The 20879-nt window shown below is 52.2% G+C and overlaps 2 protein-coding genes across 2 annotated transcripts; both read right to left on the bottom strand.

The window, feature by feature from the left end:
• Nucleotides 1–5958: 5958 nt before the first annotated feature.
• On the bottom strand, nt 5959–6882 carry B0T26DRAFT_620629 (uncharacterized protein; the record flags this gene model as incomplete). Its single annotated transcript, XM_060436071.1, has 1 exon — nt 5959–6882. A coding segment is annotated over one exon (924 nt), but the record flags the coding sequence as incomplete, so codon positions are not given.
• A 7234-nt stretch (nt 6883–14116) lies between these two features.
• B0T26DRAFT_792084 (uncharacterized protein) lies at nt 14117–17454 on the bottom strand (the record flags this gene model as incomplete). The annotated part of the gene is made up of 3 exons (XM_060446864.1): nt 14117–14231; nt 14392–14751; nt 14798–17454. 3 exons carry the CDS (start codon nt 17452–17454, stop codon nt 14117–14119), a joined length of 3132 nt encoding a protein of 1043 aa, XP_060290055.1.
• Between the last annotated feature and the right edge of the window lie 3425 nt (nt 17455–20879).

The following is a 20879-nucleotide window of genomic DNA, read 5'->3' on the forward strand; positions in this document are numbered from 1 at the left end:
GGCTGTGCTGAGGAAATACTCGATCACACGATCCGCGGCTTCTTGGTGTTGTGGACTGGGGTTCAGGTTGAATCTTGCAAGTCGGGAAATAGCAAAAGCAACGTCTGGTCTTGTGATCACAGCGGCATACAAAATTGTTCCGGTTTTGCGTTGGTATTCCGAGATCTGAGCAAATGGTGCCTTTCCGTTGTATGGTAGTAACTCGGTAGTGCCCATTGGTGTTCTTTTTGGTCGGCGTGGGCGTTGTGATCTAACGAAACGGCTCATCTTGTCGATATAATCCGCTTGGGATAGCCATATCGTCCGGCTGGTTCTATCGCGAAGTACTGATACTCCCAGAAACCACTGCAAAGGACCTCCTGCTTGTAGGGAATATCGTGCGCGTAGGGCGGCTGTTACCGATTGTGCGATAGCTTCGTTTTCCTTCCTGTAGGCTACCACAATATCGTCAACGTAGAAGAAGATGATCACGCCATCCTTAACGTGTGTGATAAGCGAGATGAACAGACAAGCGAGTTGAACACTTTTGACGCGACGCGCCTCCTCTCTACAAAACACCAAATTCCTCAACAAACTCAAATGTCTCTTCCTTCATACGAAGCTAGGGTGAATTTGGCCCTCAGGGCTATTCAAAACGACCCAAAACTCAGTATTCGAGCTGCAGCAACAACATATCAAGTCACGGTAAATACTATACGCAACCGACGCGACGGCAAACCTGCACGACGTGATACTCCAGCCAATTCGCGTAAGCTTACGGATTTGGAAGAGAAAACGATTGTTCAGTACATCATTGAGCTATGTGCGCGCGCATTTCATCCCCGGCTTTCGTACGTAGAAGATATGGCCAATCGATTGCTACGCGAACGCGACGCGCCCTCTGTCGGTACACGCTGGGCTCACAACTTCGTCAAGCGCCAGCCAGAACTTCGGACGCGTTTTACGCGTAAATACGACTACCAGAGGGCCAAATGCGAAGATCCAAAAGTTATTCGCGAGTGGTTTGCGCTTGTGCACAACACGAAGGCCAAGTACGGTATCCTTGACGAAGATTTGTACAATTTCGACGAGACCGGCTTTATGATGGGCATTATCATCCCCGCTATGGTAGTTACTACCTCTGATGGCCGTGGTAGGGCTAAGCAAGCCCAGCCTGGTAATCGAGAGTGGGCTACAGTCATCCAAGGAGTGAATGCTCTAGGCTGGACTATCCCACCATTCATTATCTTAGCTGGGCAATATCACCTTGCTAACTGGTATCAAGAGTGCAACCTTCCGGGTACCTGGCGTATCGCAACAACCGACAATGGCTGGACTACTAATGAGAAAGGCATGGATTGGATTCGGCACTTCGATTTCCACACAGCATCTCGTACGAAGGGAATATACCGACTGTTAATTCTCGACGGCCACGATAGCCACCACTCCGAAGAATTCGAGACTTACTGCCGGGAGCACAACATCATCACACTCTGTATGCCTCCGCACTCTTCACACCTACTTCAGCCATTGGATGTTGGTTGCTTTGGGCCGTTGAAGAAGGCGTACGGCTGTCAGATTGAGCAGCTGATGCGGATGAACATCACACATATTAGCAAGCTGGAGTTTCTTTGTGGGTTTAGAGAGGCGTTTTTTGCTTCGGTTACGGAAAGGAATATCCAGGGGGGGTTTGCTGGAGCCGGCCTTGTGCCGTACGATCCAGAGAGGGTGATATCCAAGCTGGATGTGCGTATTCGGACTCCAACACCCCCAGCTACAAGCCCAACTACATCGCTACCTTGGGTCTCCCAAACGCCACAAAACCCGAGAGAGGCTGCCTCACAGTCAGCGTTCATCAAAACTCGAATTTCCAACCATCAGGGCAGCTCTCCAACACCAATGCTGACTGCTGTGGATCGATTAGCTAAAGGTACGATGGCTATGATGCACGAGGTGGCTCTTTTGCGTACAGAGGTCTCAGCACTTCGGAAGGCCAATGAGGGGCTTAGTAAGCGACGGAGAGCCAAGAAAACACGTGTTCGGCTTGGAGGATCACTTACTGTACAAGAGGCACAGGATCTACTGGATCAGAAGGCTGTGGGTGGGCAGTTGGTCCAGGAAACACGACAAAATGGTGGTGGTGCAGGGGGGTCTCGTACGAAGATTCGATGCTGTGGCGTATGCGGCAAGCCTGGCCATAATGCACGTACGTGCAAGGAGGCTGCAGAATCGTCTGATTCATCTGTTTCCGATTCAGTTATTGTTATTTCCTAGTGTTGTGGTTGTGTAATTGAGGGTAGTTGTGGTGAGGTTGTGGAAATTGTTCAACTCGCTTGTCTGTTCATCTCGCTTATCACACACGTTAGTCCAACAGCATGGTTCGTGGGGTACCGGCACAAGCCCTAGTTCTCGCAGGGTTGCCGTGAATTTCCTCTGCCATAGCAAAGGTGATTCTCTGAGGCCATATAAGGCCTTCTTAAGCTTCAGAATCGTGTTTTCCTCGCTGTATCCAGGCGGTAGTTTCATGAATACGTCGTATGGAAGGTCGGCGTGTACAAAGGCATTCACAACATCCCACTGGATTAGCTCGAGGTCGAAGCGAGCTGCGATTGCCATTAGCGTGCGGAAAGATTTGCCGGCGAGTGTCGAAGCGTAGGTATTTTCAATCGTCGTCCTAGCTTGTTGATCTCCTCTCACTACCAGTCTTGCTTTTGCTTTGATAAGGTAGCCGTGTTTGTCGAATTTGTATGTGAATACCCACATACAGTCGAGGATATGGGCTTTCTTAGCGACGCTTCGGTGGCATTTTTCGAAGGATTTCATCTCGCGGTGGCTTCGCATATGGACTTCCATAGCTTCTACAAACCATTTATCCAGCAGGTGTTTCTTGAGCTCTTTGTAACTGCGTGGTGGTAGAGGGAGATCTTTCCTATGGTATCTACCATTAGCGGATAGTTCGATTATAGGAAAGGTTTGTTGCTCAGCTGGAGTAGCAGTCATTGCAGCCTTGTTGCGGGCCATTTGACGATGTCTTCTTAGCGACAGCCGATGGTAGGTAAGCTCCTTGTGCAGGGTGTGTTTATCCACAGCCTTGCCGTCGAGACTCGCTACGTTTGCGGCGTATCGTCCAGAGTTGAAGGCAGCTTGCCACGCAATATTCTTCGCGTTAGTGCAATAATTTTTGCTGGGTTTGTTAATTGGCTGTGGAAGGCAGCCAAATCCTGCTTTAGGATTCTTCTCAACAAGCCCCATCTTAAGGCTGTGAGGAAATCCTGCGTTAGGATTCTTCTCAGCAAGCCCCATCTTAAGGCTGTGAGGAAATCCTGCGTTAGGATTCTTCTCAGCAAGCCCCATCTTAAGGCTGTGAGGAAATCCTGCGTTAGGATTCTTCTCAGCAAGCCCCATCTTAAGGCTGTGAGGAAATCCTGCGTTAGGATTCTTCTCAGCAAGCCCCATCTTAAGGCTGTGAGGAAATCCTGCGTTAGGATTCTTCTCAGCAAGCCCCATCTTAAGGCTGTGAGGAAATCCTGCGTTAGGATTCTTCTCAGCAAGCCCCATCCTAGGGCTGTGAGGCGTCCCACTACCTTGGAGCTCTTCAAGAGTAAGTGAGGAGAAGGCAGCTGCAAGGAGCGCCGTTGGCGGTGGAGGAGAGGCTGCTGGTGTCAAAAGTGGATCAAGAATCGTGGAATAGAGGTGATCAGCCTCCTTCTCATACTCTTGTGGTTCCGGATCGGCATCTTGCATCTCTTCGTCCTCATCGCCCAATTCTTCGTGCTCCGAATCTTCAGAGTCTTTTCCTTGATGCTCTGAATTTTCAGAGACTTCGTCTTCTGAATCTTCAAAGTCTTGGTTTCCTTCGCCCCCTACGAAGATATAGTCAAGGATTTCTTCGTCTTCTTCGTAAGTGGTTAGGTTATCGCTTGCCAGGCGACTATCGGCACTGGGTTGCGGAAGGGAGCAGTTCTTAAGGAGTACCTCCATCTCCTCGTTAGTAATGCTCAGCAAGTCATCCTTCAACTGCTGAAGGTCACCGGAAAATAAATCATCCTCGTTAAAAGCCACGTTACGTGCTCGGATGACCTCATTTGTCTTAGGGTTCCAGATACGGTAAATATTCGTTGACTCGTAGCCCACGAGATATCCAATCCACGCGTTGGGGTTTAGCTTGAGGAGGCGTTTTTCTTTCTTGAGAGCATCGTTCGTCATTGCGTACGCGCGGCAGCCGTAATTTCGTAGGTGTGCTAGCTGAGGCTTTCTTTCTGGATGAGGTATATTGTCTCTTTTTGCTAGAAAGGTGTGAAAGACTTCGTATGGTGATAGCCAACTTTGACGCTTCTTTGGCGTTCTGTTATAGAGGTAGACTGCTGCTTTGTAGATTTCTACCCATAAGATTTCTGGTGGAAATCGGGCAGCTGCTCTCATTGTTCTCGCCTTTATTTTGATCACACCCCCGGAGCGTTCTGCGCCACCATTCTGATCTTGCGAGTGTGGTGCGCAACGTTCGATACGGATTCCGTTATTTTCCCAGAAGGTCTTGAGAGCTTTGGATCTCATCAATTCATCGTCACACTCGATCACCTTAACTCGAAGACCATACTGTCGTTCCATAATCCTTAAGAATATGTTGACAGCGGTGATAAGTATTGGTGCCTTGCGTTCAGTGAGATAGAGATCAAATACGTAGCCTGTTTTTCGCTCTGTAAATAGCATTACTGAGCTGAAGCCTTTGGGGTTTGGGACCAAGTCCAGAAAATCGATAGCAAAGCGATTGCCAATATTCCGAGGCGTTTCTCGTGGCTCGCGTCGAATCTTGCGCTTGGCTTTCGATATCCCACACGCTGGGCATTCGTAGCTTGCTGGTCCGCGTAGCTTGCCGCCTAATGATGAGACTTGAAGGTGTGCGATTGCTTCAGATCCTGGATGGCTAAGCCGGCCGTGCCATAGCTTGCCTGTGCCTTCACTTAATGGTCGGCCAGTCCATGAGGTGCTTCGTTGAGTGTGGAGTGCTGCGTTCAGCGGCCTATCTTCGATTATATACTGCCCGTATTGGTCGGAGATCTCGCAGATGACTGATTTATCTTTCCTTCGAAGGCAGTTATTCGGAGCCTCGTTGTCCCAATGGAAACCTTTCTTGTGAAGTTGTCGAAGTGAGATCAAGTTGCAGGCAAAGCCTTCGCAGTATGCTACATCTTTGAGTAATAGTCGGCGAGTTCCGGTAGTGGTGGTGAGCTTGATCATCACCTCTCCGTAGCCAAGGATCGGAACTTCTGTGTCACCTGCGTAGACGAAGTCTCCGTAAGGCGCTGTCCTGAAATTCCTGAATCGTTTCCTATTGTGGAAGATGTGGAGTGTTGTTCCCGAATCTAGGATTGCGCAATTTCGAAGAGGGTAAGTGCTTGCACTCAAGGCGGCTTTTATGAGTAAGAACCGCTTTCTTGATTGCTTATATCGGATTGGCTTGGTGAGTGCTGCTGAGAGGGCAGCTTCGGATCTGAATATTGCCAATAGTCACAACTTCTTGCGCCTCTCCCTCGCCTTCTTGACCTTCTCGGCAAGTTGTTTGTCATAGTCGAGAACCTTCGCGATTCGTTGTTCCAATGCCTCACTTTTGGTGTCTTCGAACCAGTCGGGGGTTTCTTCATCAGTAGTGTAGGTGTAAAAGCACTGATCGAGGCCGTGGCCAAACTGAAGGCATACTTCGCAGCGTTTTCCATCCGACCGAGCCTTTTTATATGGTCGCTTTGGAGGGGTATCTTCTGAATCGCTCTGCTGGCGTCCCCCTTGATCTTGCCGTTCTCCACGCTTTCTACGGTGGCTTTTCCCCTTCTGGGCTTTTGCTGAATCCCCAGTGTTATTGTCGTCAGCATCCTTGCCGTGGAGCGTTGGAAATCCTGCGTCGAATCGGACTTGCTTATTGTTGATTACTCCACCGAGGACTGACTGCATACGAGCTGCTAGCTGGTCGTGAGAATAGATTCCTTCGAGGATATCCTCCTCTAAGGTTGCAAGCTCTCCAAGTGCCCATGTCTTTCCGTCCGGGATATTCTTCAATGCTTCCACAAGGTCTTCATACCACGAGCTTGGTGTTGCGATTTGTAGAATTTCGTGCTCAACACCATCGTTTACCAGCTTTTGCCATCTGGTAATCCACTCACTAAGCTTTCGGTCTTTGCCTTTGATCTGTGCGAGGTGCTTGGTATAGTCGTCTCTAATGCCTTTCGTGATGTTCTTTCTGAAGGGTAGCCATTGGTCTTTGATTGCCTGGTAAATTTCTGGGAGATCGCGCCGCTTGGTGATGTGTTGATAGTTTGGGCCGATACTCTTCAGAACCCAATTCAAAAATGCTGATCTGGCGCCGGTCTTTGCGTTGTATACGCTGAGGTTGGCCTTGTAAAGCTCGAATGCAATCTTCCAATTTGTTTGACCCATAGTTGAAAGGTCAGAGAACTGCGTAGCCCTGTTGTGGATATTGTTTTCCTCCTCTTCATCCTCCTCTTCTTCTAATGTAGAATCATCATCATTATGATCGCCGTCGTCTGGGTTGTGATTGCTCTCCTCAATCTGTGATCTTCGAGTGGCTGCGGCAGCAGCGGCAGAGGCAGCGCGCGTCTGGGCTGCACTGCGGTTGACTGAGTGAGCGTTAGATCCACTAGCTCTGCTCATTACCGGTGCGTTATGGTCATCGCGGTTGGTATTGTTGTTTATGTTGCCTCTACGCTGGGCTTGCTTCTTCTTCTGGAAGCCGTCGAACTGAGGTACTTTTGGTTCAGTAGGCCAGGGTTGTCGTAGTCGATGATTCGGATTGACGAAGTCGTATATTCCTGCATGTTCTGCCTTCTTCTTATATGCCTCTGACCACCTATCCCAGTCACTGGGCTTGGTGAACTTGGCATTTTCGAAGTCTGGCTGTGCTGTCATGGCCGTGGTGATGATTTTCGTTGCGTTTGGTGGTTTTTGTTTTAGGAAGATGAGGAAAATGATAATCAGAGGTAATCTGTAAGGCAGGGATTTTTGAAATGATATTGGTGATTTTGTAAAAGGTAGGTAGCGAAGTGCTGCGCCCGATTTTCTTAATCGCAATGGCTTGATATCGTTTTGCGTGATCAGACTGTTAATTGTTGGATTCAGCACTTCAACTTTCTTGATTGATCCGTCTTCCTTGTTCTTTTTGGTCCTGCCAGAGGGCCTCTATTATAGTTGTAAATGGTGGCAATGGTGGTGGCAAAAGCAGCCACACCAGCTGAACTAGCCACTTCATTTCAGCTCCCCTGAGCCTCTTTTCACCTCGGATGACCACACCAGAGCTCAGCTGGGATGAGCTCTATTCCACATGCAACCCTTGTCCATCTGACAATAGCCAATCCAACACAAGTAACGTAGAGGCAAAGAGTACAGCCAAGAGCGGCGGCCGGCATTTTATTAATGTTGGAATCATCAGGTACTAGTACTGGAAATAATAGGACGTGCTGCACGCCGAAAGCTGGTGGTTCGAGTCATGGTTAGAGGGGTATTGCCGCGAGGACCGTATTAGTATTGCCGCCCCGTGTTGCCGCCGTGGCCAAGTTGGCCATTTCCCAAGTCTTTTCGTGCGCGGCGCACGGGCCAGGCGTGGGGGGCAGGCACGGCTGGTGCGCAGGGCTGCTGTGGGCGTGGTGTGGTGGCTGGGCGCGGGCGGTTGCTGCGGCTTATCTGCGTGGCGATAATTATCTACCTCTCGTTATCTATATTCCCTGTCATACGAGCTAAAACAAACTCGTTCAACTACCTAGATACGCGATGCAAACGAACTTCAAGTTAACAAACATAGGAGTCAACAAACATCGGAGTCAGCGAACTTTGAGTCAATAACAAACGTTCATCAGTGACTCAATAGCTAAATTTCGATGGTTAAATAGCTGCAAGCCGCTGCCCTTTAAGTGGGGTTCGCACTCATCATCAGTATCCACCAAGCTCTCATCATTAGCATCCACCAAGCTCTCCTAATATCACCAGCACTATAGGAGATATCTACCTACCCAGAAAATCATACCTATTCCCTAACACTCACTTGCACCTCCGCTAGTCATCATGTGCGAGAAAAACGAACTTTGATAGGCGATACAGACGAACCACGAGCCCAACAATAATCGGGGTCAACAACCTCGAGTCAATAAACTCTACAATCGAGTCAATAAACTCTGCAAACGTTCATCTGTAACTCGAGTCCAAAAACATCTGTAAACGTTTATCCGTGACTCAATGGCTAAATTTCAAATCCAAATGCCCTCACAATAGTTCTGAACCCCTACAACAAAGCACGAAGAGAGCACCCATATGTTGGCCGAGTATCGGGGGTGTATTTTCATTAGAAGGTACAATATAGTTGGCTGCCGAGTATCAGGGGCCTATTTTCATTAGAAGGTGCAACACAGTTGGCTGCCGAGTATCACGGGCGTATTTTCATTCGAAGGTACAATACAGTTAGCTACCGAGTATCAGGGGCGTATTTTCATTGGAAGGTGCAATACAGTTAGCTGCCGAGTATCAGCCAAGAGCGGCTACCGACAAGACAGCTTGTATACTTCTTAGCAAAAACTTATATCTACAAGGCAAGGAGGCTCGCGCTTCCCTTGCCGGGGATCAGTGACGTGGCACGGTAAGTCAGGTGGGGGACTTTTGGAACACCCCTGCCTATGGAACAGCCCCTGAATCGGACCCCGCACAACACCACAAACTTCAATTGCCAACAACTTTGTCAATTAATTAGCTACAATGATGAAGTCTTCAGTATCGGATTCTCCTGATTCTTCTCTTTCAGAATAACTAAGATCCTCTCTGCCAGCCTCTCTCTGTGAGGCACGAACCTCCTCAATTCCAGCGAACTGCGTATTAGGGTCGACTTGGACCTTCCTTCTCTTTCGGCCTCTTGTGCGTTCTAGGCCATTTTTTGCAGCCTCCAATTGATGCGCCGTATTGGCTAGTTGGAAAACCACGTAATCGAAGGCTTTTGCGGCCTTGCGTATGAAAAGTCGGTCGTTGGCAGTCCGTTTCTGGCCGGCTAGAAAAACCTGCCCCTGAATACGGAAATCCTTCGGCTTTTTAGGGGTAAACCATATAGGCCAGCCCTCCGAATTCTTATTTAGAATGGAGCTATGGACCTCTTGAAGGTCTATAGAAACCGTAGAGGTCAGTTGACCAACGTCGCCGTTAGAATTCTTAATAACAAGGCCGTTGCTTAGGGGCTTCCTGAGGCTGACTGGCCAGAGGCCTGTAGCTTTCCAGCCGGCTTTGATATTAGATTCAGTCATTCCATAGACCCTGGCTTGCCGGTAGCATTCTAGGAAGGCCCTCTTTTCCGGAACAGTGCCTTCGTCGAAGCCGGAAACAACCTCGTTATGCTTGGCTCTGTACCGGGCTTTTAGAGGGCCGAAAACCGATAAATCCAGGGGCTGGAGAACGTGGGAGGTGTGGGCTGGTAGAAATAACAATTGTACGTTATTAGAAAAGGCTAGCCACATGAATTCTTCGGTGGTATGACTACCGTGGCCATCTAAAATAAGGAAGCGCTTCTCCGAGGGGGTAGCTGGCCGAGTCTCTGGAAGAAAGATATTGCGGAGCCATGCGACGGCAGTATCATCGTCAGACCAGCCGTTTTCAGTGGGTTTCCACTTCCAGCCCTTAAATGGCTGTAAATCGCGTGGATACCATTGTTGTTGAAGGCTTCCACCTTTGAAAATGACGACTGGGTTCAAATACCGGCCGTCAGCGGAAATACATTCGATAATCGAGGTCCAAATTCGGTCTCCTTTCTTCTTTTTCTGGAATTTCTTTCTTTCCTTAGATCCAACAACCAGGCCGTTATCTCCAATGCCAGAAGCAATGCCAGTTTCATCCATATTATACCTATGCTTGGCTGGAATAGCCTCCACGCCTGGAGGCTTCAAATAGTCCAACCAAGGCCGGATAACGGCCTCACAGGCTCGATCAGCACGGTTTGCATGGATTCTCCGAGGCCTAATTGTAGAAATAGATGGATTTCTAGCCAAAAACCGGCTAGTCCAGCGTTTTCAGAGGGTCTCGTTATCTTCGAGCATTCTTCTAGCTAGTTTCCGAATTTGGGCGTGGGTTGGAGGGTGACCGAGCGACCCTTGGAATAGAATCCATTTGGTTAAGCGTTCTTCCATAGCCGGAGAAAGCTTTTGATTAAGAATTTGGGCCTTGGAGGCTGGCTCGGAACCACGAACCCGATTAAAGAGAGTAGTAGGGGGGATGCCGTGATTTTCAGCAGAGCTACGGAGTAAGCCGGTTTCTGCATACTCTGCCAGCGCATTCTGCAAATCCACCTGAGTATATCGCTTTATCTTTCATTTCTCAATTGAATGGAGAAAAGAAGATAAGTATTGAAGCAGAATTGGTCAAGTTGCAAGCGATTGAAATAAGTGAGTTGGGTGGCGAGCGGCAAGTCCTTGATGACAAACCTTGTTCCAAATCCAGGGGTGTTCCATAAGCAGACCACCTGACTTAACAGGTGGTGAGCGCGCACCCTGTGCGCACGGCTGGTGTTTGGGGTGTCCTTTCCTTACACCTCATCAGCGCCCTTCTGGTGTTTAGGGGAAGTATTGTGGTTGAAGCGGGCAAGCGGTGAGGTTGCGGGCGAGCCGTGAGGTTGCGGGCGAGCCGTGAGGTTGTGAAGGCGATGTCAGGCCTCGTGATGACTGCTGCATACAATAGGGACCCTACACAACGTTGGTACAGCTGTGTTTCCGATGGACTGGCCAGGCCTTTATTTGGAAGCAATTCCTCATGCTTCGGCGTTGCGGGTGCCTCAGTGATGACTGAGGCTGCCCTGGACCTTCTGTTTACCAGAAGCCTGTCGAGTTTGGCGATATATGCGGCTTGAGAGAGCCACAGTCTTTTCTCTCGGTCCCGAATGACCTCGATCCCTAGGAACTACTGTAGAGGGTCCCAGCCTGTAAGTAAGTCCGTTTAAGCTCTGTGATTAGGTGGCCTTGCGCCCTGAGGCTTTCCGGAAGGTTATGAATGTCATCGACATAGAAAAGATAATGAATCCTTCCTTGTGTAGCCGGGCGGCATTTCATGAACACCTTGTAGGGTGAGGGGGCATGAACGAAGGCGTTGACGTAGTAGAAGTGTTCGGAATGACTTCCCGGCGAGGGTGGCCGCTATCTCGAGAAGTGTTTGGAATGACTTCCCGGCGAGGGTGGCCGCTATCTCGAGAAATGTTTGGAATGACTTCCCGGCGAGGTAGCCGCATAGGTGTTTTCGTAGGCTCCCTGAGACTGTTGATCTCCCATGCAGTTCAGGATTTGGCGCTGTAGCCACCTCTGTAGCCACGGCTGAAAGACTTTATTTCCCTATGCCCTTGAAGGTGCAGGTCCTGACCTCATATATGTGGCTAGATCGGTACCCAATTAGGTAACCGATCCATGCCTCAGGCAGCTTCCGTGATTCGGAAGGTTGTACTCCAAGCGTTGCTCGATCGGTATCCAACTAGGTAACCGATTCTCGGGCCAGCTTCTGCCTCTTGTTTTTCTTGGCATCTCTGTCATCGCGAACACCTTGCAGCCGTATGCTCTGAGTGAGCCTGGTGCGGGAGGCGTGCCGGGGGTATGTCCTTAATGACGAATTGGCCGTGTTTGTTAGCTTGGCCACTGATCTATCCTTCCTGCATAGTTGGTCTTTCCGACGCGGGCTAGTCAGCTTGACTGCCTGCTAGTCAGCTTGACTGCCGAGCGGGTTCGGCCTGAAGAGTTCCGAGGCACGTTCAGGAAAGACTGAAGTATGTGGCCGCATCGTACCCAGCTAAGGCACAGGCCCCAGCGTAGTGGTTCCTCAGGGACACTTTGTATCCCTGGCGAGTAGCTTTACGGCGGGGGCACTGGTGTTCTGTTGTTGTACCGCTGCATCACCGTCTGCCCTTCCGGACAGTTCTCCCTGTATTGTTGTGTGACGGTCGCTGACCACGTTTCCAGCGCTCCCATGCCGTGTGTATGTTCCCTCCAGATGTTTAAATCGAGTTCGTAGCGGAGGTAATCGTCATTGAACACCGCTGGGGCTGCCGAAACGATAAGAGCTGTGATGTGAAAATCAAGTTCGATGGAAGAAATGACGAGAGCTGCGAGAAAGCTGCGGCTAGAAAGGAAACTGCGGCTAGAAATGACGAGAGCTGTGGTGTGAAATCAAGCTGCGGCCAGAAACGAGAAGCTACGGCCAGAAACGACGGGAGTGATGCTACAGCTGGTGCGGCTAGGGTCAGATCTTCTCGCGAACAGGACAGCCGGTTCGGTGCCAAGAGAGTACAGCCAACCCCTGTAGCCTAGCGTTGTGGCCAAGAAGTACTGCATGAAGGCCTGGTCAGTTGAACTATCCACGAATAGTATAGTTGCCAAGGAGTCTCACCGCCTTCATCGGCCACCGATGTGACGATTGCAAAGAGAGCTTTGTTGACGCCGCTGTTGCTTCGAGTCTGAATCCAGTGCAGAACCTTGATATTTCCCAGCCAAATCGATAGATATGGCACCCCAGCGCGACAGTACGAGCCGGTCGTCGTCAATTGAGCCCTCTGCCGAACGCTTCCTCAACGACACTCCGAGCCCAGCCCCACTCGTTCGCGAACGAGCCGGACAGCGAATCCGACACCGTTTCGAGCTAGGCTAGCGATACTGACGATGCTGACGAACGATCTCAATCGCTCTCCCCAATAGGGCCAGTCGACCGCGAACCGGCTGGAAACCAGGGCTGAACCGTTCAATTTCGCGGTTCGCGCGAACCGCCTGTTCAGCTCTCCAACCGGCAGAAAACACCAGAATCACCCCTGTTTTCTAACCTCCTCCGGTTAGCCGCGACCTGCATTAGCGCGGTACATCGCCAACAAGGGCCTGTGGCTTCGAAATTTGCGAACAGGCTGTTCGCCCGACTTGGCCAGCGAAATTGCTGCCAGAAACGGGATAGTGGCCCTCGAAAAATCAGTCTTAGCACACCTGAACAGCCTTGGCAGTCCGAACCGGCTGTCCTGCTCGCGAGAAGATCTGACCCCTAGAAACGACGGGAGTGGTGCTCCAGCTAGTGTTGCCAGAATGATGGGTGTGGTACTACAGCTGTGGTGTTACCAGAACTGAGAACCTGCGGCCAGAAATGACGAGAGCTGTGGAGTGAAATGAAAGCTGCGGCCAGAAAAAAGAAGCTGCGGCCAGAAATCAAGCTGCGGCCAGAAACGAGGAAGCTGCGGCCAGAAACGAGGAAGCTGCGGCACCAGAAACGACGGGAGTGGTGGTGTGAAATCAAAGCTGCCAGAAATGAGGAAGCTGCGGCTGCCAGAAACGACGAGAATGGTGCTGCAGCTAGTTGTCTGACTCACACACCCACTGAAGACACCCGGATTCCTAAACTACCTGTGTAGCGCACACAAATCCCTAAACTACCTGTCTGCCGGATCCCCCACCACTGCCGGATCCCCCACCACTGTCTGCGGATTCCCCACTGTCTGCACGCATCTCACAACCTATCTGCCACACACGGATCCCCCAAACCCACTGTCTGCTACACACGGATCTCCCAAACCACATGTCTAACACACACGGATTCACAAACCTACTGTCTGCTACACACGATTCACAAACTTAGTGTCTGCTACACACGGATTCACAAACATACTGTCTGTAGCGGCGTCACACGCGCACTCACTTGCCATGCACACCGCGTCACTCGCCAGCACAACACACAACTCGCCAGCACAACACACAGCACAACACACACAACTCGTCAGCACAACACACACAACACACATAACACACAACACACATAACACACAACACACATAACACACAACACACATAACACACAACACACACACATATATAAGCAATGATTCCCAGGCTGCGTGGCTAAGCTATAAACGTGCAAGCATCCCGGCTATCATGGGCGGTGGAAACTGCGGCTCGTGGCCTCGCGGGACAAGTCGCTCGCCAAAATGCCGCCAGACGATGCCTAGACTGACAAGTGATGCCTAGACCGATGACAAGTGATGTCTAGACCGAATGCCTAGACCGAATGCCTAGACCGATAAGTGATGTCTAGACCGAACGCCTAGACCGAATGCCAGTGATGCCAGTAATCCCAGTAATGCCCAGAGTGTTGCCTAGACGACCAATCCCCATAGACCAATCCCCAGAGTGCAAGTTGCCCAGCCGATGCCAGACGGATCCCAGACGGATCCCAGACAGATCCCCGAATCCCAGAGGATCCCCAGAGTACTGACAATAATGCCAGGTACTAGATATTAATGCCGTGCCAAAGTGCACCGAATGCCCAGACAAGTAATGCCCGTGCCAAAGTGCGCACCGAATCCCAGACGAACCTCCCGACTAGATAAATAATTCCTAGCCAAATAATGCCAGACGAAATCCAGCTTACTGCCCGGAACCGCCAGTGCCGCCAGTGCCGTCCTCAGCGTCCTCGTCCTCGCGCAGGTGGATGCTCGACTCGACGGCACAAGCTGGACGGCGAGCCGCGCGCAGCGGCGGGTTGAGGGGGCTCCACGTGGTGTAGCGCGGTGCTGGAGTCGGCTGTGCCTGTCCGTAAGTCGGTGCCTGTGGTCCGTAAGTTGGCTGTGCGGGTGCCTGTCCGTAAGTCAACTGCGCTGCCTCTTGCGCTGCCTCTTGCGCTCCCTCCTCTTGTCCCTCTTCCAGCTTTGATCTGGTATTGCGGATGCCCTGTTGGGAAAATGGAATCTTGTAATGTTCCGTAAGTTGGTGCCCGTGCGTAAGTCGGTGCCTGTGGGTAAGTCGACGCTGTTCCCTGCGCTGTTCTGTAACTCGACTGCGCTCCGTAAGTCGACTGCGCTCCGTAAGTCGACTGCGTTCCGTAAGTCGACTCTTCGCCCTCCTCCTGCTTGATTTCTGTTAGGTCAATCGAATCTTGTAATGTTCCGTAAGTCGGTGGCTGTGCAGGTGCCTGTGTTCCCGAAGTCGACTCTTGCGCCGTCTCTTGCGCTGCCTCTTGCGGGTACGGTAGCCAGAGGTAAGTCGACTCTTGCGGCGCTGTTCCGGAGTAAATCAACGGCAGCGCTGTTCCCGACGCTGTTCCCTGCGCCGACTCTTGCGCCGACTCCAGTATCTGGTACTGCGGCCCTGTTGGGGACTGCGCTGCGTAAGACTCAAGCGGCTGCGCTGGGTAGATGGACTGCTGCGAGATAGACTGCTGCGAGATCGACCCTTGCGACTCTTGCGCTGGGTAGATCGACTGCTGCGACTGCTGTGCCGACTGCTGCGCCGACCCTTGCGACTCTTGCGCTGGGTAGATTGACTGCTGCGACTGCTGCGCCGACTGCTGCGCCGACTGCTGCGCTGACTCTTGCGACTCTTGCAGCTGGCCCTCCCTGACCTGGCCGAGACTGAGCTGGTAGAGGGCGCGAGCGGCGAGGGCGACGTTCTCTTCCAGGTCGGCGCGAGCGACGATGGCCTCGGCCGTGGCCAAGGCGCTGGCCAAGTCGCTGCTAGCGTCGGCGAAGCTGGGGCTGAGGCGGTAGCTGAGGACGCTGCTGGCTACGCTGGGCTGTGTCTGCGACGTGGGCTGTCTCTGTGACGGGCGACTGCCTGTGGAGGAGTAGTCGTTGCTCGTGCGACTGTAGGTGAGGCCCGAGTAGTCGTTGCCGGTGGGGCGACCCTGTGACTTGGGGCGACTGTAGTCGTTGCTGTAGTCGTTACCCAAGCGGCTGTAGTCGTTGCCCGGGCGGTAGTCGTTGCCCGTGCGACTGTAGTCGTTGTAGTCATTGCTGTAGTCGTTGCCAGTGGCGCGAGAGATACGCCGAACGACGCGACTGTCGCCCGAGTGGTTGCCCGTGGTGTAGTCGTTGCTGTAGTTGTTGCCCGTGGCGCGAGGGATACGCCGAACGACGTGACTGTCTGAGTCGTTGCCCGTGGAGTCGAGGCCCGTGGGGTAGCGCACCGTGGGCCGGCCGACTTGGCCATGGCCATACAGTTGGTCATCTCGAGGCATACGCCGAATAACGGGAGTATAGTAGTTGAGGCCGAAGTAGCTACCCGTGGGGAGACTAGAGTCGTTGCCCGTGGGGCCCGTGCGACTGGAGTCGTTGCCCGTGTTGCCCGTGGGGCGACTGAATGGGTTGAGTGGGTAGAGGCCCGTGGGGCGACTGGGGTTGCCCGTGGGGTTGCCCGTGGGGTTGAGGCCCGTGGCGCGACTGGGGTTGCCCGTGAGGCCCGTGCAACTGGAGTCGTTGCCCGTGTTGCCCGTGGGGCGACTGTATGGGTTGAGTAGGTAGAGGCTCATGGGGCGACTGAATGGGTTGAGTGGGTAGAGGCCCGTGGGGCGACTGGGGTTGCCCGTGGGGTTGCCCGTAGAGTCGTTGCCCGTGTCGTTGCCCGCGCGACTGGAGTCGAGGCTGGAGTAGTCGTTGCCAGTGGGGCGACTGGCGTTGCCCGCGCCTGGGTTTGCCGTGCGCACCGGGGGACTGGCTGGGTTGTAGGCCTTGGCCGGCGGCGGGCTGTAGTGCGTGTTGTGGCCAAAGTACACTTTGCGCCTTGGTCGCGTCGTGCGCCGGAAGCTGCTCTTGAGGATGCGGTCCCGGCCACGGCCACGCACCGGAGACGTGGCGACGCCGCCGCCGCCACGCTGCCGCAGCGGAGGCGCGGGGACGCGCTGCAGCGGACGGCCACGCGGGCGCGGAGTCGTGGGGCCTTGCGTGGCTACGTGAATGGTGTCTTGCACGTGAGTGCCTTGCTGACCCGGAGTGTCTTGCTGGCTGGCTTGCTGACCCAGAATAGTATCTTGCTGACCTAGAATAGTGTCTTGCTGACCCAGAATAGTGTCTTGAGTGGACCGAGCCACGTCGCCCACGTCCTGCATAGGAGTGTCCTCGTCAACGTCCTGCATACGAGTGTCCTGAGTGTCCTCGTCCGCAGCGTCTGCGGCCTGCATTGGAGTGTCCTTGTCCGCAGCCGCCGCAGCGTCCTGCGCTTGCCTCACCGCAACGTCGGCCAGCGACGCCTGTATGGCCAATCTCTCCTGCACCCGCATGCTGCGCCGCTGGTCGGGCCACGCGTCCGACATTGTTTGCGCGCTGCGGCGGCGCTGAGTCGCCACGGTCCGAGTCGCCTTCGGAGTCGCCTTGGTCACCTTCGCCTTGCCAGCCTTCTTCGCCTTCGCCTTCTTGCTCTTTTTTGCCGCGCGCGGGGGACTGGGCAGCGTGTCGCTGGTGGGCGCGCTGGGGGTGGTGTCGGGAAGCAGCCCGACGCGCTCCTCGATTGGACTGGCTCCGCGGAAAGTGCGCCTTACAGGACTAGGGCGGGGCTGAGTCAGCCACCTAGGCCGGATCGACACGAAGAAGCCGTGGACGGGGTCCATCATCAGCGGCCCAATGCCGAGGTCGTCGGCCAGACGGACCATGTCCCTGTACATGAGCTCTTCCATTGAGTTGTTGTCTAGGTGGCGCTCGGGATCATCGACAGCGCCTTCCATGGAGGTGGCGGGAAGTGACGATCGGGAAATGCAGTGGCTAGAAATGGGGAGTGCGCTGTGGCTACCAGAAATCAATAACGGGTGCGCCTGCCAGAAATCAATGATAGTGCGGCTGTGGTGACTGCCAGAAATCAATGACGAGCAGCTGTGGTACTGCCAGAAATCAATGACAGTGCAGCTGTGGTGACTGCCAAAAATAGAGGAGTGCCTGTGGTGACTGCCAGAAATGGCAACGACGAGCAGCTGTGTGGCTGCCAGAAATGACAACGACAGTGCAGCTGTGGTGACCAGAAATGACAACGACGAGTGCAGCTGTGTGGCTGCCAGAAATGACAACGACAAAGAGTACAGCTTTGTGGCGTGCAGAAATGAAGAGGAGAAAGGTGCTGCCTGTGGTGCAGCTGGAAAGGCGAGGAGAAATGGTGCTGCCTGCGGTGCGGCGCCGAAATCAAGAATAGAAATGCTGTGCTGTGGTGCTGAGGTGTGAGGTGAAGAATGCAAGAACAAGAATTCTGTGCTGCGGTGAGGTCTGAGGTGAGGGTGAGGGAAAGAATAGGAATGCTGTGCTGCGGTGGTAGGTCTGAGGAGTGCAAGAACAGAACTGCTGTGCTGCTGAGGTCTGAAAATCAACGGCCAGAAATTCTGTGTTGCTGCTGAGGTCAGTCAATGAACAAAATACCCTAGCGGCCCAAGTTAGGAGTGATATAGAGCCGTAGGAAGAAACGAAGCTTTCGAAGTAAAAAAGGTATTAAAAAAAGAAAGAAGGTATATTAAGATAATCAATATTCGGCTCAAATAGGCTCAATTTGAGCGTGTAAAGTAAGGTAGTTTTAGCATATAAGTAAGCGCATTTACTAGCGCATTCGACACGCCTAGTTACTGCATTTGAGCACGGATTTGAACACGTATTTGAGCAACGAAAGTATGCCCAAACGTGTTCTCTCTACCATTCCAAGCCTTTCTAGGCCCATGATAACTTGTCATAGGGTAGGAGGGACTCGCTATGGGATGGAAAGGAGCCGTCATAGAATAGGATACGACCGGTGATTACACATTGGCTCTATAAACTGGGGATATGTAGCATCTATATGAACCGTACTCAGCACTCAAAAGTAACTGAGTAATACGCCGTGAGCTAACCACATGTTGCCGCCTAGTAAACAACACTATTCAGAGATGGAAAAGGCCCTTCTCAGTCATACAACTCGTCGTCGCGAAGCGCCGGGTGCAGCCGTCAAGGCAGGCGGCGTGCGAGGTCCTCCGTTTGTGCCCGGTGGCCCTCATTAGCTACTCTCCGTAGAGCAGCTAGATTAAACGGCCTGTCAAACATAATGCTTTTCAGCGTACGAACTCGTGATACCGCTACATATGTGAGCCCTGATGTAAGAGAAGGTAGGTACGCCTGATCAAGGTGGTCACAACGTAGGTGTTGAAGTAAGAGAGCAATGACTGATACTGGCGAGAGACTTCAACCTGGCCCTCGCAAAGGAAAGAGACGAAGGCCTCTGATTATATACATGACAGGGTATAAGGCGGGCCTCTGACAAAGGAGTGAAGTCTAGGCCCGCTTCAAAAGAGTGAGTGAGTTGTGTGTGAGGAGGTTGGCGTTCCTTTCTTACAACTATTCCCCCCCTCGTAGATCGACGTTCTCGTCGATTAATCGTTCCATTTTTTATGCCTCTGCCTTGCTTTCTTTTCGTATTGTTGTAGCATCTTCTGGGCGTTGGCCAAGTGTTCTCTAGGTTCCCAGGTATTGTATTCGGCTAGCCAGCCTGCCCACCTAACCAGGAACCTCCTTTGCTCTCCTTTATCCTTATGTCCACAATATCTTCTACTTCACACTCCTCCTCTCCTTCGACTAGCTCTGATAGTGGTAGTACTTTCTGGCCTTCGGCTACCAACCACTTTTCTAATAGGGAGACTGGGAAGACATCATGGAGCCGGGCGTACTTAGTTAGCAGTTTGACCCGGTATGCCTGCGTGCCGATCCTTTCTGTGACCTTGACTGGGATGAATCTCGGTGCTAGCTTCTTTCCGGTTTTGAAGCGGAAGTTCTGTGTAGAGAGCCCAACCGTTTCTCCTACCTCGAACTCGATCCACTGGTGTCGTGCGTCGTAGTACTTCTTCTGTGAATCCACAGCTTTCTGCCAATGGTAGTACATCTTTTCCCTCAGGCTGGCTAGCTTGCTCAGCCGCTCATAAACCCCTTGAACCTTCAGCTGTGCTGAGGGTACGTAATCCACCATCCGAGGGTTATTGTCACAACCAGGGCAAGGCATTGAGGTTAACTCAGTCCATTGGGTGCTATCGACGAAGATTCTAAACTAAGGAGGGAAAGAAGGAAAAGTCCAACAACGCGTCGTGTGCGCGCGAACCAGCTTGCATCTATCAGTGGGGTAGGTGGGGCCTCGAGGAGGCTTCTGATAGGCCCGTGGGTTCTGGGCGGCTCTGGCTGCTTGAGGGCCAGTTTGGTGGACCGGTCCTCACACAAAGCAAGCGCGCCCCTCATAAACACTTTTTTTTGCTGACGAGTACAAAGTTCGCTGTAGGTATCCGCTGTAGACTTTTTGCCTTTCCGGCTTCCACATCACTCGATCTCCGCAGGCAAGCGCGAGCCCTATAGACAATTTTTTGCTGACGAGTTATAGCTTCTTTGCCAACAAGTTATGTGTTGGATTCACTAGGGTACCGCTACTGGAATCAACAGGGCGTAACTGTACGCCGAAAGCTAGTGGTTTAAGTGATGGATTGTAGATGTGTGTTCTCTCTAGCTTTCTGGCAGTGCCAGAAGCCCCTTCGTATACTACCATTGTGGTGGCGAAGTGGGTGGCGAAGTCTCTATCTAGAACCTTCGAGGCTCTTCTGCTTGACAAATTCTAACAGGATCATCGCTAATAGCCTCTCTCGTAGAGTGAGCTTGTGAGGCAGTAATACTGCTCTCTGTTGTTGTTGGACTAACTGTAGTAACCGCTGCCTCTTATATCCTCGCTCAACACCACTCTCTTCAGCCTTCAACCTTTCACGATGCTGACTTTTGAGGTGCATAGTCGCTGACAAAGTCGCTGCTGCATTGAAGGTCTTATTACAATACTGGCACGCCCACCAGTATGAGCCCTCTTCTACTGCGTTGTTGACGACCTTGGCCAGCCAGTCACCATGTCCGCCAATTTGCGACAATCTTGCTATTCTTTTTCCTACCCAAATCTCTGGTATAAAGGAACCATCTGGTGTTTTTATCGTGGGCCACTTTTACTTCTTTGTGGGCCAAGTCTGCTGGGTCAATCGCTGCCAGGCAAGGGTACTGCCAGGCAATTCGAGAAGTACGGTCTTGAACGTTAAGCGGTTGATTTTCTGCGTGCAGGCTGTTCGACGAGAGGGCCGCGGTATTGATAGTCGAGGCTCGCATATTGGAAGCGAGGAAGCAG

This window comes from Lasiosphaeria miniovina, assembly GCF_030549165.1.
Source record: "Lasiosphaeria miniovina strain SMH2392-1A chromosome Unknown B0T26scaffold_8, whole genome shotgun sequence".
Lineage (NCBI taxonomy): Eukaryota > Fungi > Ascomycota > Sordariomycetes > Sordariales > Lasiosphaeriaceae > Lasiosphaeria > Lasiosphaeria miniovina.